The 18,527-nt window shown below is 44.4% G+C and overlaps 1 protein-coding gene across 1 annotated transcript in view; it reads right to left on the bottom strand.

The window, feature by feature from the left end:
- Positions 1 to 952: 952 nt before the first annotated feature.
- LOC113406200 (cohesin subunit SA-2-like) overlaps positions 953 to 18,527 on the bottom strand; it is an 83,293-nt gene continuing 65,718 nt past the window's right edge. The window contains exons 24-34 of the mRNA XM_029911081.1: positions 16,258 to 16,338; positions 15,314 to 15,406; positions 14,039 to 14,204; positions 11,027 to 11,178; positions 10,221 to 10,322; positions 8,768 to 8,913; positions 8,543 to 8,671; positions 4,862 to 5,052; positions 3,695 to 3,869; positions 2,161 to 2,260; positions 953 to 1,195 (exon numbers count right to left, since the gene is read on the bottom strand). Of these exons, the coding sequence (XP_029766941.1) occupies positions 953 to 1,195; positions 2,161 to 2,260; positions 3,695 to 3,869; positions 4,862 to 5,052; positions 8,543 to 8,671; positions 8,768 to 8,913; positions 10,221 to 10,322; positions 11,027 to 11,178; positions 14,039 to 14,204; positions 15,314 to 15,406; positions 16,258 to 16,338 (1,578 nt within the window). The remainder of the gene's footprint in view (positions 1,196 to 2,160; positions 2,261 to 3,694; positions 3,870 to 4,861; positions 5,053 to 8,542; positions 8,672 to 8,767; positions 8,914 to 10,220; positions 10,323 to 11,026; positions 11,179 to 14,038; positions 14,205 to 15,313; positions 15,407 to 16,257; positions 16,339 to 18,527) is intronic.

Raw genomic sequence — 18,527 nt, 5'->3', positions numbered from 1 at the left:
GTTCCAAGATGACAGCCTCTGACACTCACGTTCCCATCAGCTTCTCAGGGTCCAACCACTGCCAGCAGTAGTCCCTGAATTGCTGAGCCGCTGCCTGAGGTCAAGCTCTGGGGAAGGTCTCTCTCCCTTCGAAATCGCTGATGGACTGTCTTGGGGTTAACCCCGGTGTGGTCCAAGATGACTGCCTTCACTTTGGCTTAATCGACTGCATCAGTAGGGTCTAGGGTTCTGGTAGGCGGTCTGTGCGGTCCCGGTCAAGTATGGGGCCACTAGGGTAGCCCAGTGCTCAGGAGGCCAGCAAACCATGGTGGTGACTCACTCAAACATGACCAAGAAGGCCTCTGGGTCATCCCCAAGCCCAATGTTGGCAAGTCTCACCGGTAACCCTGACAAGTGTTCTCTGTCCCTCGGCCCGACGCGGTGGCGCTGGGCAGCCCAGACAGTTGTAGGAGCACCACCATCTGCTGAACCAGGCGCTTCTGTTGAACTTGGTGCTGTGCTGCTAACTCCTTGAACTGCTGTTGTTGTTCTTGGTGCTGGGCCATCTGTTGTTGTTGTTGGGTTGCCTGCTGTGGCTGGTTTTCCAGCACCCATTTTGGTATCCATACTGGCCATGGAGTTTTATCATCGAGTCCTCCCCTTCTTGGCCCTCTTAACAGGACTCGACTGTTAAGGACAGTCAGAGGCTCTGACCCTCTGGACAGGACAGAGTGAACAATTAGTCTAAATCAGGAGTCCCCAGTAGCCACTCCTACTGGTAAGTGCAGGGCTAGGGAAACCCAGGCCCAAACTACTCCACCGGGTTCCAACTCAGGGCCCTGGAAAGCCGGTAAACTCCATATTAAGGGTTCAAGCCACGGCTCCTAACACATTCCCTGGGTCACTTTCTACCATAAAGTCCATCTCAGGCATCTCCTCAGCTGGCAGCGGCTCAGCATCCCTGTCAGGCCAGCTAGTCATCCGCAGCGTAGTCGGAGTCCACGGTCCCAAGAGCCTGGTGAGTCAACAGTTCCTCTGCAGCAGCCAGCAGCACACGTCCTTCCTTCTCTTCCGGCAGCCCCGACTGACCTGTGCGGCCTCCTTTTATCTGTCCCCTCCACCTGGAGCCTGTGTAACAGGAGTGAGGGTGTGCGGTCTCCAGTGATTGGTCAGCACCTGTTGGCCATGTGCAGGGTTGATACACCCCATCACATACCTGAAAGTCAAAAAGTCCCATAATGAACATATTTGGGAAGGCTGGAAAGAACCACAAGGGAAAAAAGGCATTTATAAATCAATTCTGCCTGCACCACCTCCAAAAATGCTGTCCAATACAGTGTCTAAAAAGAGGGTTATAATGAGAACAACCTAAAGGAAATGCACACCTTCTACACCTACTGACCTCACTAACCCTTAAAGCAGAAGTCGCCAAACTGTGGGGCACACCCCCCTGGGGGGGTGCAGAGGAACGTTCAAGGGGGCCCGGCAGGCCCAGGCCAGCCCCCACAGGGGGAGGGGAGGGAGCGCCTTCTGACCCCCTTACCCCTGTCCACATCCCCCCACTCAGAGCTGCGGCCCCGCTCCCGGCCCTGGAGGGCAGGGGGGCACAACTCTCAAAAGTTTGGGGACCACTGCCTTAAAGCAAGGCAGGGAAGGTAGTTTGCTCACCTGCTTCAAGGGGTTAGTAAGGTTAGCAGCTGCAGCATGGGAAATTTGATAGTCTCAATTCATCTTGATAAAGAAATAGGATTAAATGGGATTTTCTGAAAGGCAATGTTTATATTTAGGGGGCTTGGTTGGACATTACTCTGCTACCCTAAAGGGTAAAATGTGTCCCTTTTGTAGACCAGGAAGAGCCATCTGCTCATAAGCAAGTGCCTTCCAAGTATGTAGGGGGGGAATGGTCCCTTCTCTTGAAAGATCTTTGACAGCTGTTAATGTATGTAACAGGGCCTAGATGCTACTAGGAGAGGCTCCAAGGACAAGCAAGAGAAGGAAGGACCCATGTCAAGCTAGGGTTGGGGGGAAAATGCAAAGTCTTTCTTCCTCCCCCTTCTAGCAGCTGTAAAGGGGAGTAGGGTACACAGTAGAGCGAAGACATGAGCTTAACAGACAGGCTTGTTGGGTTATGTACTATCACTTTTCTCCCTTTCCACACAGCAGCCCCTAAATAACCATTACCTGGTCTGCGCCAACAACATCCACATCTTCGCCTACATCTTCTGCTCCGTCTTCTGCTCCACCATCTGCTGAGAAGTCTTCTGCCTTGATCACATCTTCACTGGAATGAAAAGCTGAGTAGTTTAGTTCCTGGCCTGGAAACACACTTCCCTTTGACGGAGGTTCTACTTAGGATGTGTTTTGTTTGCGGTGCTAAAAGGGAGGGCAGATTTTAAAGACTGCATGCACATGATACGAGTTGCTTTTAGGATTCTTGCATAAAGTCTTTGGCCCAAAGTGGAGGAAGAGCTTCATTATATTCTGATAAAAATGAATTTTGATTCATGCAACTTGGCATCAAACAACCAAAAAGTGTAAAAAAATAAAAATAAAACAAACCACCTATGAGTGTGTCCAGTAAATCCATTTAAGGAAAGTGGGCACGGTCACCCTGAAAATTGCATTTCTGGCTGGAGTTTGTTTTTTCCCTTTTAACCTGACAAGTGACATCTCAGATTTCTGTACCCGAGATATTACAGAGAAAATATTGCTTTGTTTGTCTGTGTGTTTCCTTGGTGCACTGGATGGCACATGGAGTCTAGCCAGAGGCCCTGTTCTGTTGAAGGTGTTGGGCACTTCCTCCATTATGTCATGTTCTGTGTGGAGCTCCCACACACTTGGCCTCAGGCCCTGCAGGAAGGAATTCACCAGTAACACAGCAGCAGATGGTGTCTCCTTCTCCAATTCCTCTTTTAGGAGTAAAGAGGAGCTGGGGGTGGGTGGGATGGAGAAACAACCCTTCCTCATTCCCAAACCCAGGGCTGGGTAGTAACTGGTACCTGGGAAGCCCCCTTTGCTCCCCACAAAGGGTTAGGGAGTGATTCAAATCTGAGGTGAGGGGGCTGGAAAGCCCCATTCTTCCCTCTGCAGCCCTTTCAAGGGGACTGGGAACTATAGAAGTCAGGCAGGAAGCCTCCTCTTCCTTCCTCAGCTGCCTATAGGACGAGGGAAGTCTGGGTGGATATGGGGGAGGGTTGTTCACTTCCTGTAAGTCCAAGAGGAGAACACAGAAGTTGGAAGATAGAATCAGGAGGAGCGTATGGCCCCAGGCAACTGCTCTGTGGCAGCACTGAGAACACAAGGAGTTCCCCAAGGCGGGGACTGTAAGGGTACATCTTCACTACCTGCCGGATCGGCAGGTAGTAATCAATCTATCGGGGATCAATTTATCGCGTCTCGTCTAGACGTGATAAATCGATCCCCGAACGCGCTCCCCGTCGACTCCGGAACTCCACCAGGGCGAGAGGCGGAGTTGACGGGAGAGCCGCGGCCATCGATCCCGCACTGTGAGGACGTGAGGTAAGTCGATCTAAGATACGTCGACTTCAGCTACGCTAGTCTCGTAGCTGAAGTTGCATATCTTAGATCGATTCCCCACCCCCACCCCCCAGTGTAGACCAGCCCCAAGACACTGCAGCAATTGCACACAGTTTTGCAGTCTGCGTATTTGAAAAATCCCAGGTCTCGTAGGGGCTTGTAAACCATTTTCCCTCACCTATGTCTTCTGCTTAGCCCCACTGGACCAAAGAATGGCAGACATTCTTGGAGACTTGTATCTTGAGACTTTAACTTCTTTCTGCTTTTTCCTGCTGCAGCAGTGAGTTCTGGAGTGCACAGGAAGTCTGGAGTCTTGTTTGTTGTCTCAGTGTGGCTGGTTTCAGGCAGGGACCCTGTAACAGACAATCAATAGCACTATTCTTCATCCTCGCTCTCCGAGACATTGAGAGAAGAATACTTCAAACAGCTCGACAGAGAGGAAAAAGCAGCATTCGTTACAATGGGTGCAGTCGTGGAAGCTAAATTCATGGGGACACTCTGAGCAAAGCATTCATTTTAAAATTCCACTGTGTTGAATGACCCAGCTAAAATCTATACAAAAAAACAAAAATGACGGCCGGGCCAGTGGCTCAGTGGCTGATTTTGCACAGCGTGCATGAGATCTCCAGCTTAGATTTCTGGGCCCTGACTCTTCCTCACCAGACCAGAGGGCATTGTCAGTGCTGCACAAACTGTGCACATAGCCCCTCTGGAAAGGCAGACCACCTTTGTGACATGCTGCTGCAACACCCCATGTCCCCATAGATACTGGGCTCTGAAGGGAGTCCCATCAATTCCTCAGATGAAGGAAGGTGTGCAAAGCACAGCCCTGAGAATGGCTGTGAGCCAGAAAGGAGGAATTAAAGGATGCTCTGGAGAGGATTCCCTTTGTTTCTCCTAACAGAATACATCCCAAAAATGGCAACACTAAGAATCTATCTTTAGCAGTTCTATAAATAACTGTTTTCATTATCAGAGGGCTTCATAAAATGTATCTAATCCTCCCAATACCACTGTGTGGAGTCAAGTAATATTATCCCCATTTAGATATGGAGAAACTGAAGCAGGGAGGTTAAGTGACTGGCTCAAGGCTACAGAAGGCATGAATGACAGCAGGGACTAGAACAGAACTCAAGAGTTTCTGGCTCCCATACTCCGATCACAGGACCAAGCCTCTCTCTAGTGAATGATGAAAACAACAACTCTGAAGGGAAAAATATAGGGTTTAGAATGGCAAGTCTACAACAGCCCATGCACTGCAGTATATTAATGCGATCTGTTAAGAAATCCATTTTTACTGAGGAAACAACCAATCAGATTTAACAAGCTGGTGGAACTTTCATACCATTCGACAGTTTTCTTTTAAAAGAAGATGTCTTAGATCTGCTTGTGGGTGACCATTCTCTTAAACTGCTGATAACAGAATTCTCTTCATCTTCATTTGCCAGCAAAGAGTTCCTGTACCACGCTAACGGGTGCCATTCATCTCCTCTGCAAGATGCTGGCTCTGTTATATACCTCTGCAGGTAACTGTACCTGGGGAAAAATGAGAAGTATAAGAAAAATCAAAGTCTCTTCTGTAGCTATCTAGGCTAGCCCTTCCTACACTTGGTTTTTTTCCCCTCTGCTCTGCAATTGGGGAGGCAGAACCAGATCCATCATGCAACAGAAAGGGGGAGGTCCTGGCTCCCCCTTCCAGGAAAACATATCAGTGCGTGTGCTTCCGAAGCTGAAAGATTGCTCAGAACATTACAAACAACGTTTGATTCCCAATAATTACAGAGCCACATCCTTCTTTTGTACAATTTCCTATACTCTAGCACAGGGAAAGTAACTGCTTGTTGGTGCTGCCAGGAAGCAATTTACTGGGTTGTTCTCTTGCAAGATAACCCCTCCCCAGCAACTGAAAGGTCTAGTCCTGCCTCTTCAACGGCAGAGCGGAGGGGAACCCAACTGAGAGGCATTCCCTTTGATTTAACAGCAAGACAAAAGGTTGCATCAGAACTCAGAATTAAGAACCGGGGGGGGGGCCTCAATCCCTTCAAGCTACAGCTCATCACTTCCAATCCAGCCAGCCCTGTTAAACCAGATCTCACCTTAGAACACACACACACACACACACACACCGTGAACATTTTATAAATTTTAATACAAGTAATTATATAATAATTATGTTCATAATTATAATTTTATATTGTTGTTACTACTCTGATTCGGAAGGCAGCCTGGAAAACAGCCTGGAAAATATCAGAGCTTTCATCAAAACAAGAAAAAGACAGACCTGGGAGGACAACTCAGATGATTAGAGTCATGCATCCTGGAGGCAATGGAGACTACTGATTATGCAATATGTTGGTTTCAAACAAGTGTGTATTGTAACTAATATTTTAGGGTCTAATTCAACTCCCACTGATGTCAATGGAAACACTCCTATTTTCAGGGATCAAGCCCTTAGCACTGATTTTTATGTAATAAATTGTTTCTAGGTATATTTTGTGGCAAACACCAACTGACAAGTAAAATATTTTACCACTAAACTCCATATACTTAGAACATGTTGGCTATACTCCCTTTCTAACAAATGTCCTTATTCTCTGTATCATGTGTTATAGGTGCATTCACAAATGTTATGCAGGTCTGTACACCAGCCCTGTGCCTGATTAATAATAAAAATGAAAATAACCAGATGTTTATTTTCAAAAGTTCATGTTGACTTAAAACATTCCATCCTGTAATTTATGGTGCAACTAAACCTAAATATTTCTAAAAGGAAATATAATCTCCAGACCTTGCAAGGCATTTTGAGCCTCCCAGAATAGAAGCTGTTACTTTACAAACATGGCTTGAATGTAGAGTTGTAGATAAAATTGCAATTTTCCCCTCCTTACAAACTTTATTGTTTTTCATTTATTTCCAACGTAGGTGGGCAAGTCAAAGACAGCGGAAGATAAATTCTAGGAATGTTTCTTGCTTGGTTCCTCACAAGAGTGGTCAAAAGATGAGCAAACCAGTAGTAGAGATATTCCTGCTTTCTTGGAATTTACCCACTGGAAAAAAATTAGACACAGCCTTGGAAAATCATCATGAAAATTTACCAGCCTGCCCATCCTGCTGATGAAATATTTTCCTAAAACAAATTGGTAAATGGATTAACAGGAATCCACCTGGGGGGAAAAGATCACCACGTGGAAGAGAACGATTGCTTATACCAAGTCGACATTGTGATGGCGGAGTTAAACAGAAGTTTGTGAAAGGTACAATCTAGTGGTACATACAAGAGATTCTAGCTGGCAAAAATAGAAAGGGTAATTACTACTAATTATCGACTGATCAAAATCAAACAATCAGAGGTCACAATACAAAAAAGGGAATCTGCACACTGCACATTTTTCTCCTGCACATTGCATTTTTATATCTTATGCATTCTATGTGTAACTGAATCCTGAATACATTTTGTTTGTCACAGATTAAGAGTAGCATGAGGTTAAACATCTTATCACTCTTAATCCTTGGCATACATGAGTCATTTGAAGCTCTCCATGAAAGATCAGTTCTAACTGAACCCAGGCTGATGCTATAATCAGTGAGCTTAAGAATCCAATAGTGAGCAAGTTACACAGGGCATGGCAGAATGCAGGCAGCATGCTTTTTCCTCCTACTTTCTGCCTGGTTTCTTCTCTGTCATGAAACTTTATCTATTGGCACTATTGTAAATTGCCCAAAAATTCACCATCGTTTATTCATATTTAATCATAAGCATCCAAGTCTTGCAAGATACTTGCTTCTTTGAAAGTGCAAGAAGGGTTTCTTTTATTTTTACTGATTTTACAAGTCAGATACATAAAAAACCGCAGCTGCAGAAGTCAAAGTTGGAGTTCCACTGACTAAGGAAGAAAAGAGAAGGAATGGAACAGAAGGAACCAAGGGACAGAAAGGAGGAAGGAGCTCCTGCGGTAGCAGAGACTGAGGAAGCAGGGTCTACAGGTTTGTCTACACTTAAAACGCTGCAGCAGCGCTGCTGTAGCATTTAGTGAAGAGATTACCTATGTCGACGGGAGAGTTTCTCCCATCCATGTAGGTACTCCACCTCCCCGAAAGGAGAGACGTCCTCCTGTCAACATAGCACTGTTTACACCGGGGTTAGATCAGTACAACTATGTTGCTCAGGGGTGTTTTGATTGGATTTTCCACACCCCTGAATGACGTAGTGATACAGACATAAGTTGATAGTGTATACCAAGCCTAACGGACACAATCATGTTCCTCTGTACTAGGATACAAAATAGCCAGAGCCACAAGAATAAATGGCCCGGTGTTATATTATTATTTTTTAATATTTACATTACAATAGCACCCAGAGGAGCCAATCAGAACCAGAATCCCACGCTGTCAGGGACTCTACACAGACACACCGAGCCATTGTTCCTGAAGTGAAGAGCTCCATGCGACACATTTTGTACCAGAATCCTCAGAGAAGCTAGTCTGCCCCAGTCATATGGATTGTGGTTTTGGCTCCTTCCATTCCATTGTCACAGTATTAGCTCGATCTCAACCTCTTCTGCTTTGCTCGAGTACAGAACTGAAAATAACACTTGAAACCACCCTTAAAAACATGTTCTGTTTGCCCCTGCCAGCGAATGTACCTCCTTCCCTCATACATAATGTTAACACCATTTTCCCCCGGGGCCTTTCTTTTTTTTATTTGGTTGTAATTATGGCTAAAAACTAGATTGGGTATGTAGATGCATGATCCCAAAAAACTGCTAGCATAGACTGAAATAGAGAAGAAATCAAAACTGAAAAAGTGTCCAATCATCCACACTTCTGATGGGAAACCAAACAGATTTCCAAAGTCGACCAGACAGAGAAGTGCTTGAGCAATTCTTCCAACAATGCAGATCAAATGATCCATTATACAAAGATACACTCTACAAAAACTATCTATGCACGAATGTGTGTAAGTGCTGCATATGACACACATTATCTAAGTTCGCTTGTCTGGCAATAAGCAATGAAGGTAACTTACACTAATCTTTTGTCAGGCTTTAGTAGCTTATTGGAGAATTCACTGATGATTAACAGAAAGTTTAAATTTGGAGGCAGGCATTTCCCTTCCACTCCAGCAGCTCCTTGAAAGGCAAATTCAATCCCTTCTCTATTAGAGGGGAAAAAATAAGAGGGACAAGGTAATTTAACAGAGAAGAAAAACAAAGGCAATGCCATGGACAATATATGGTTATGTGGAACATACTTGTGTATCATGGCTACTGATTCTCTGGATTTCACCTGATCCCAGCCAAATGTCAGTGAAAAGCGACGAGCAAGTTCTTTAATGTTCGTGAAAGAAGAATCCATGCTGTTGGTACTACCATGGGTTTCTGTATGTTTCTGAAACAGCTGCAAAACCACAAACACCAACATGTAAACTTCCAGGCAACAAAAGCACAAGAAGAACACATCAGCCATACAATACTTACCTCGGGTAGAGAGAAGCCTTGCAAACGAAATGGACAAATGCAAAACAAATTCATTTACTGAAGAATCACACTCACTTGGAACAAACCTTAGAGGTTTGAGCACTGCACGGGGAAATATCTGCAAAGGATGTCATTCTGCTTAGCGGGTAGGATGACCTCCCTACACCCACAGGCCTCTAATCCTGCAAAGTGATGAGTGCCTTCAGCTCCCACTGAGATCAGTGGATCTGGTCAGAGGGCTTAATCTCACCCTGAAGGTTAGAGAAAATCAGAGCATGGATACACAGTGGCTAGTTTTGAAAGGGAGGCAGCCATGCTTGCCCACGTAGTTGGGGGCAGGACTGAGCCAACAGAGAGACGCAGACCTTATTACTAATTTTTTTTCTAATAGAACATGTAGGTAGTTTGTTCCCTTCGACCTGCAAATTTTGAAGGTCAACGAAAGACCAACCTGGGCCAGTTGTCTATGTGATATGTAACAGGCTTTCTGACTATGTGGGCAGAATATATGTGGCCAAATGCAGCTCACCCTCACTTTATCTCATATTTCAGGGGTTGGGTCATGGATCTAAGCTCCGGGCGAAGTGTGTGAAGTCAGCAGAGCTCATGTATCAGTCTCTCTAGGAGGAGTCTGTTCTGCAACTTAAGAGTATGACATGGATGCTGGGAGAACAGATGTCCACGAGGAAACCAGGCTAGAGCAGTTTCTAAAACAGATTATCGGGCTCAATGCTGCTATAGCTATAGCAGAGTTGGTGTAACTAGAGGAGCAGGGGGCATCATCACGTGTGTCCAATTTCTTCAATAAACATCTAATTTAAATTCTCTAGTCAAGCATGGAAACAATGGGGGCCTGATCCCAGAAGGCACTGACCACCTCTGGAGAAATGCCAGCCACCCCCAATTTCAGTGGGAGTTGAGGCTGCTCAGCACCATGTAGCCAGAGGCCCTTAATCTGTGTCTTGCAACACAAGACATGTGTCATATTCCATGAATATTAACAATCCTAAAAGATCAGGTATTTGGCAAAAAAATAATTACGTTTTTACTCTTAGGCCAAAGGGCTCATAAGGTGCTTTGACAATGAAAAGCACTTGCATGAATTCAAGAAAGTGACTTTTTCACTACCTATTTAAATTAGTTTGAATAACTATGACAAGGTACATAGAAAATTATAGTGTGGGCATGGCTTTCATTAGAATCCCTTTCCTTCTGCATTACTCTTACCTGCTGCAGGCAGAGAATCAACGTCCTGGCACTCTGGATTTTGTTGTTATGCCTCGTTCTGCTCAGGGTTTCTTTAATTATATCTCCAAAATCATTGTAGGTCTATTAGTGCAAAAAATACATAACAGAAACATCACTACCTTACTACAGCTTTATGAATACACAATACCTGGGGGTACACACCTGATACACAGGAAAAACAGAGACTGCTAAGAAAAACTGAACAATTCATAAAATATTCCAGATCCTAGATATCTTGCTAAAAGGAACTTTTTGTACATGCTTTCACAAGGATAATTTTATTTATGCTCCTTTGTAAAGTACTGTGAGATCTATGAATGAAAAATAGTTAAGTATTATTCTGACAGGAGGACTGAATCTGTGAGTTGGAAACAGAATATGGAGCTTTTCACACCTAACCACTGATTCACACCCAGCCCTGGCCACGTGGAGACCAAGTGTCGTCACCAGCTGATGGCTGTGAAACCACTCATTTCACTCAAGTTTAGAGTGATCCTAGTGACCAAGTGTCACCGTCACAAATGGCACCTCTCTGGCAGTCTGTACAGAAGCCAAAGAGTTAATGAACGGGGAACTAAATTATCCTGTCTCTTAGTAATCATTCATTCTACTCTGAGGTACATTAGCAGAGCAGTGGGGAGAAGCCTGCACTGCTACTGTTCATTTCTGCAACCATTTTGTGCATAAACAGATGAGACTGGCCTCCAAGGCTGCTAATCCAGCACCTTCCACAAGCACTAGAGTCACTTTAATGGCGTAAATGCATTTTCAAAGCTAAGTGTTACCTTCATATAGTGCTTATAGATCTCAGCAGCCGCAGACATCTCCACCACGGTAAACACAATTAGCTTGCAATAGACTGCAAGAAGACTCCGCCTCCTGTGCAAATCATTCAATTTGTAGCTCTCCTTTTCCCTCTCCTCCTCTTCTGTCAAGTCTAGGGAAATAAGCATGCTAAGGCTTTGTTCTAACGTTTTACTCAATGTATTTTATTTTTAAGGCCAACTTGAACCCGAATAACACAAACTCAGCTGTTCAGTCAACTCTCTAAATAACAGACACTATCCTTTCCAAAGGATATAGGTTTATTTCCATTTCAAAGATCACAACTGATGACAGTGCAAGCTACTCATTTGCATATCCTTTCTATTCTGATCTTTGTAAGGATTTCACATTTCTACCCGTCAGAATCTCCTTGTAAGATCCTGGCTATAGCTGTAGGACAGGACCAGAACACAGAACACAGAACAAAAACCAAACACATATGACAGAAAAAGACCAGCGAACCATATCAACATCTTTTCCTTAAAATGAATCAATGCCAGCACCCAGCACTCAATGCATGAGTAACTCCACGGAAACAAACCAATATGCACAGCCCATGAGAGAAGAATTCAGTTGCAAGTTTCCAAGTGGTTATCAACACTGACATTTGACATTTACTTAGCATGTACACTCTCTGGGGCAGGTCATTTTGTTCTTTGTGTGTATACTGCCTAGCACAATGGGGTCCTGGTCCATAACTGGGGGCCCCACGATTACTTCAGTGCAAATAATAATAAATTTGGGGACCAATTGCTTTTACGGTTTTTGCCAGCCTGGTTGCTGGAGGTGCGTGGAGAGAGTTACCTGCAGAAGGAAAGCCTGGGAGGGTTAGACTCTTGCCTGGAGTGAATTCTCCCTCCTCGCTGCCAGAAAGCTTCCGGGCTCTCTGGCCTAGGAATCCCACATGACCTGTTTCTGCCTCTCAAACCCAGCCTCTGGCCTAGGAACCAATGAGAGGCAGTTAGGCTGACCAGGAGTAAATGACTGTCAGGGTTAGAACTGACATCGGGCAGCTGCCAGATAACACGGGCAGATGGGCTCATGGGAGAGAAAAGACAAGGAATCGCTCCTGGACGAAGGAGTTTGTTGAGTTTATTGTAGGGGAGACAGTAAGACAGTGAGTTTGGAGGGGGAAGTTGGGACCCTTTGTTGGGAGGACTGAGGAATTGAAAATATGTTTCTCCTCATGTTCAGTTCCTCAGAGCAAGTTGCTGGATGAGTATCATAGAACTGTAGTCCTGGAAGGAACCTCCAAAGGTCAGCTAGTCCAGCCCTCTGCACTGAGGCAGACCAAGTAAACCTAGACCATCCCTGAGAGGTGTTTGTCTAACCTGTTCCTAAAAACCTCTAATAAGGGGGTTCCACAACCTCCCTTAGAAGCCTATTCCAGACCTTAACTACCCTTATAGTTAGGAAGATTTTCCTATTATCTAACCTAAATCTACCTTGCTGCAGATTAAGCCAATTACTTCTTGTCCTACCTTCATGGAGAACAACTGATCACAGTCCTCTTTTTAACAGCCCTTGACATATCTGAAGACTGCTATCAGGTCCCCACTCAGTCTTCTTTTCTCAAGACTAAACATACCCCATTTTTTCAACCTTTCCTCAGAGGTCAGGCTGTCTAAACCTTTCATCATTTTTGTTGCTCTTCTCTGGACTCTCTCCAGTTTGTCCACGTTTCTTAAAGTATGGTGCCCAAAGCTAGACGCAGTACTCCAGCTGAGGCCTCACCAGTGCCCAGCAGAGCGGGACAGTTACCTCCTATGTCTTAGGTACAACACTCTTGTTAATACACCTCGGAATGATATTAGCCTTTTTCACAACTCTTACTCAATTTGTGATCCACTATCATCAGTGACCAGGGCGTGAGTGGGCATGCCTAGTGGTCCAACCAGGAGTCTGGCCTAATGGTTAGAACAGTTGTTGGTGCCTAGGGCCAGAGGTCAGACACCACAGTAAGAAATCGGATGAGAGGACTTAGAACCAGGTTACCTGGAGTGAAGCAAGGCTGGGTCCAAGGCAGGGTCCCAGGCAAAAGCAGGACTGGAATAAGGCTGGGAACAAGGCGTGAGCAGGACTGAAATCAAGATTGGAGCAGGAGCTATCGCAGTTGTGGGCAAATGGTTTGAGCAGCCACTGAACTGTTGCTTAAGAGCTCGTCTGCTGACCCTTCCAACTGATCAAGTGGTGTAGCCAATAAGGCAGCCTACGACAGGCCCACTGCATTCATTAGGGTGCCCAGAGACTGGCTCCGTTGCAGGCCCCAATGCCTGATCCACTATAACCCCCAGATCCTTTTCAGCAGTACTACAACCTAGCCATTTATAACCCATTTCGTAGTTATGCATTTGATTTTTCCTTCCTAAGTGAATTTCATCTTGTTGATTTCTGACCAATTCTCCAATTTGTCAAGGTTGTATCGCCGCAATCTTGGTGCCATAAAGAATTAGCAGCATCTTTTCAAAATCATTCACAACAAAACCTAATTTTTGCATTACTATTCTAAATCTGTTTGAAAATTATATAAGAGCAGCAAATACCATAACACTTTCTGCAAAATCAAACTCACTCGAATAATATATACTAACCCCTAGTTTGATGGCTTGGAACTATTATACATCAACTGATCCACAGTTCCTCACCTAAAATCCCTCCAGGGGCGTGGTTAACAGAATAATTCTAAGCCATTAAAATCTATCCCAGGATTTTACAGTGCTACCTATCAATGTACTACGTACCTCAGCCCCTTCCATATAAAAATCAATTAGCAATAGCTCCTCTGGTAAAGCCACAGCAGACATAGATCTGTGTATACTAAGGGATCCATTTTGTTTGTATTCATATGCTACAGCTCTATTTGTAAAGAAATCAAAAAAATTAGCAGCCCCTCAGCCTGGCAATGTCAAATGCTGCAGATGAATGACATCAGAAAATGTTAGTTTACTTCCTTGCTGAGGACAGTGGCTGACCTTTGATTTCTTCTTTCTCCTCTGTGAAAACATGATCCTGGATAAACAAGAGCATTTTTGACTGAAGGGATGTGCTGGGAAGATACTGAAGGACTCCTACAGCTTCATCTTCACGTGAAGATTGGTGACTCACAATCATCAGTAAATCACAGAGTATCATGAAGGCCTGTAACATACACACGTGCCAAACAAGGATTTAGGAATTTGGGGAAAAGCTGTCAGAACAATGATATTTTTTCATCTCCATTATCAACTATTATTCCTAGAAGACCAAAGTTACATTCTCAGCAATTAAACCCATTTTTTCAGGCATTTATAAACAAACGAGAGCAGTAAATACACTCATAACAACAGTGAGTGCAGTGATTGTTAAAAGGAGAACTGCAAATGCAAATATGAAAATTCAATTTACTTCAATAATATGTGCTGAAAGTGCCCTGCCAACTACCCAAGTTAGAAGGGGCATTCATAGCACATCAGCAACATAAAGAGCAACCTTTTGTTTCCTCTGCCACCACCCATTTAAGGTTCCTTGAGTCTCACAGATTGCCAACTCCCAATCCAGGGTGACACCACGGCACACACCACGCTGTGACCTCAGTTTATATAATTAGGTTAATACATTTAGTCTTCAAATCACCTGACAAATATTAATCCATCCCAACAACACCTCTTCAAGGTAAATTTTGTTATCTCCGCTTTACAGATGGAAAGACTGAGGAGTCAATGGCAGAACAGCATCCAGTCCTGTGCTCAAACCTCTAGACATCATCTGTTTCTTCCCTCCTCAGTGCCAGAGACCCACATTGTAGCCCAGAGGCTGGGAAAGTTGTGGGGGGAGGACAAAAGTTATATTACATTGTGCATTTTAGTAGTCTTACCATTATTTTACATGTAAAATTTAAGAATATTTTGCAAACCCTTACAATATATTTTATTAATGAAGAGCTGGCTACATCAGCTCAAGGGTTTTACCAGTGGTAGCATTTAGCACAAGTTATTGTTGAGGAGAAAAAAATCTTCCTATTTACATTTTCAGTTCAGTTTTAATTAACACTGCAACTGAGACTTAGCCCCCAGTCCTGCAACTGGCTCCATGCAGATGCATTCCAGTGCTTGCACAGCACGCCGTGGTAGTTCAGTGCTCTCATTAACAAGGACACCACTTATTTTAAACTAAGACTTTTAGAAAGCAAAATAAATGAAGAAAAGGAGTTAAAGGAGGAGTGAGCAAAACACACCATTAAACAAACAAGCCCCTACAGAGCGACTGACCTTTTCACTTAAATCTTTATCTTTATGGCTGAGGTAGCATGCACAAATCTGGCAGAAAAATCTCAACTCTCTGTTCAATGCCAAAAGAGTCTCCTAAAAATTTATGAAGGAAAAAACAAAGATTAGAGAAATGATGGGCATGGACACCTAGCCAAGGACAGGAGTAGAGCACCAAGACATGTATATCTATTGAATCAGTCCCTAAATGGTTAGCACCCTTCTATCACTTCTGATACATCAAAAAACAAAAGATGCCAGTTCCATGTCAGTATCTTCTATATACAGGGATACAAAAGAGGAAGAGGACAGACTGAAGAAAGCAGCACTACTCAGTGCAACCAGAAATCTCTAGATAGAGAAACTACACTGTTGTTTTTATTTGCATGTGGATCAAAATGTAGGAGAGTTCTCATTCTTGTAATTTAAAACTAAAACACCCCATGAAGTGCTTAGCATGCTTTTGGTGCTGTGTAATATCAATTCATAAATAATAATAATAATAACAGAAAAGTGATGGTCAGATTGCCTAACACTTTCCCCGGGCTTTCTTCCTGCATGCCATAGTGCACTAAACACAAACAAATATATGTAAAGACTGAATTCTAAGGGTTTTCATTGAATATTGTATTTTCACTGGTTTATGTTTAGCAAGCGATCCTTGTCTCCACCATATGCCAGGATTCAGAAGCACAGAACTTTTCACTGAACACAGATGAGCACTTGTTTAATTTAATTATGCCCTTACAGAGATTTTTAAAAGTCTCCACTTTTCCAATAGTAAAACTCAGGAGAGATAAATGCCTAATCCTAATTTGGTTTCTCCAACAAAATGTTCACAGCATCATTTTGGGAAAGCTTGTCTCTCCCAGGCATCAAAGGACAGCAAGTGAATGTGAACCTTTAAAGTGCACCACTTGGTTGCAGAATGATTTGCACTGGCCAACCTTGGAAGATGACCTCTCCACAACTGAAGCTAGCTGCCATAAGAGAGCAAAGTACGTGCACTGTAGAGCTGGTAGGATCATCTGCAAATAAAAGTACATCTCTTTTAATAATGTGAAAGGCTTTGTCGTGAACGCAAAGAATCAACAGCTCATATTCTGTATGCTGCTTGTACAAAGATTTCTGCAGCATGAGACATTTAGATCCCAAAACCAGACTCAGGAGGTTTGCAGGCAACTAAGCATGACTTCCTCAGAACCTTTGTCTCTGGATTAAGTTCCTGATTCAGTAAAGCATTAAGGCTCATTGACTTCAATGCAGACTAAGCACACGCTTAAGTGCTTTGTTAAACTTGCACTAGGTAATCATGGCCAGTGGAGGCTATCAGCCTGTAATGTTGAGCAGTATTTCTACCTCCAGCAGCGTTAAAGCTGAACAGACAACTTGAGGTTTGTAGTTTAGACCATAGTTAAGGCTACGTTTTAGTCAGGGGTATTTTTAGTAAAGGTCATGGACCAGTCACGGGCAGGAAACAAAAATTCACGGCCCGTGACCTGTCCATGACTTGTACTATATCCCCCTGACTAAATCTTGGGAGGGACGGGAACCCTGGGGGGCGCCATGGGTGCTCAGGGGTGCAGCCCGGGACCCCCGCAAGTGCTGGGGGGGGGCAGCCTGGGACCTCCATGGGTACGGGGAGCGCAGCCCAGGACCCCCACTGGTGCTGGGGGGGGGGGGGGGTTGGAGGGGCTGGTAGGCTCCCTACCTGGCTTCGTGCCTCCCTGGAAGCAGCGACATCCCCCTCCCTCTGCTCCTAGGCGGAGACGTGGCCAGGCAGCTCTGAACGCTGCCTCCGCCCTGAGCACTGGCTCTGCAGCTCCCATTGGCTGGGAACCGCAGCCAATGGGAGGTTCATGGGTGATGCCTGCAGGCAGAGGCAGTGCGCAGAGCCCCCTGGCTGCACCTCTGCCAAGGACGGATGTTGCCGCTTCTGGGGAGCCCCTCCCCCCCCCGAGGTAAGCGTCGCCCAGAGCCCTCACCCTCTCCCGTGCCCCAATCCCCAGTCCTGAGCCCCCTCTCACACCCAAACTCCTGCTGCTGCTGGAAGTGGGGCGCAATGGCCGGAGACTGCCCCAGCAGCGGCCAGTATGGCTGGGCCAGGGACTGCCCCAGCTGCTCAGGAGGCTCCCGGGCTAGCCGCTGCAGAAGTCACAGAGGTTCCGGAAAGTCACGGAATCCATGACCTCCATGACAAACTCGTAGCCTTAACTATAGTTAATAAGCAAATTGGCTTCACTATAATTCCTTTTGCAAGTAACGGGTCTGAAATAGTTTCACTTCTGGTTAAATTCAATCTGCGAGTGACAAGCAAATCCCTGAATTATTTGTTTTTTGTTCAGCGCAACATTGCACAATTGAGAAAGAGAAATCCTGTCTCTGATTCTAAGCAAACAATTAATCCAGACTCAGACAATAACAGCATTGGACAATCTTTGCATTAAATTAATCCATGTCCTAATTCCACTGACTTCAACAGGGTTATACCAGAGATGAAGTTGGCTCTCTGTGTCTCAGTTTCCCAAGCTGTGGAATGGGAATAACAACATCCATCTCCCTCACAGGATGCTGTTGTAAGGTAGAGCCCTGAAGCGGGACTGGGATCCCGTGGGTCCCACAGGACCTGCTGCCACAATAACAGGAGTGGGTAAAATGTATTTTGTTGTGGGCAGGATTGGGTGGGGAAAAAACAGACTGCAGTAATTTGTGGGAAAACACTAAATCTCTTGTCAGTTTGTCATCAATGGAATTTCAGCAATGTAAAGCAAGTTTTTCTTTTCTTTTTTTTTAAGTAAAGGTTTCAATACTTAAATTTAAGTGAAGGATAGTAAGATTTGGTGTCTATTATAACAGGAGTTAAAGTATTTTTTTTACATGCTTTAAGGAAGATTTGTTTTATACTGTGAGTGGTAAAAATTGTGTCTGAATTCTGTTTATATATACAATATATTAACCGACCATTTTCTTTTGTGTTGCTGTTGGGGGTTTATTTTAGTAGCATGGAGGAGTCTCTTGCTCTTGCAGGATTTGCAGAATCTAAGGCTTTTGCAGGTGGGAGCAGGATAAAAATGCAAGAAACAATGTGGGAGTGGGTGAAAGTGGGTGAAAGTGGGGCGGGACAGGAGCAAGATTAAAAAATAGTCCCATGCAGGGCTCTGGTGTAAGGTTCAGTAAATGTTTGTAAAGTACTTGGATAGAATAAATGCTTTATTAG

Source organism: Terrapene carolina, unplaced genomic scaffold, assembly GCF_002925995.2.
Source record: "Terrapene carolina triunguis isolate 2854851 unplaced genomic scaffold, T_m_triunguis-2.0 Scaffold23, whole genome shotgun sequence".
NCBI lineage: Eukaryota > Metazoa > Chordata > Testudines > Emydidae > Terrapene > Terrapene triunguis.
The sequence above is the reverse complement of the archived record's forward strand: the minus strand, read 5'-3'. Positions and strand labels throughout refer to the sequence as shown.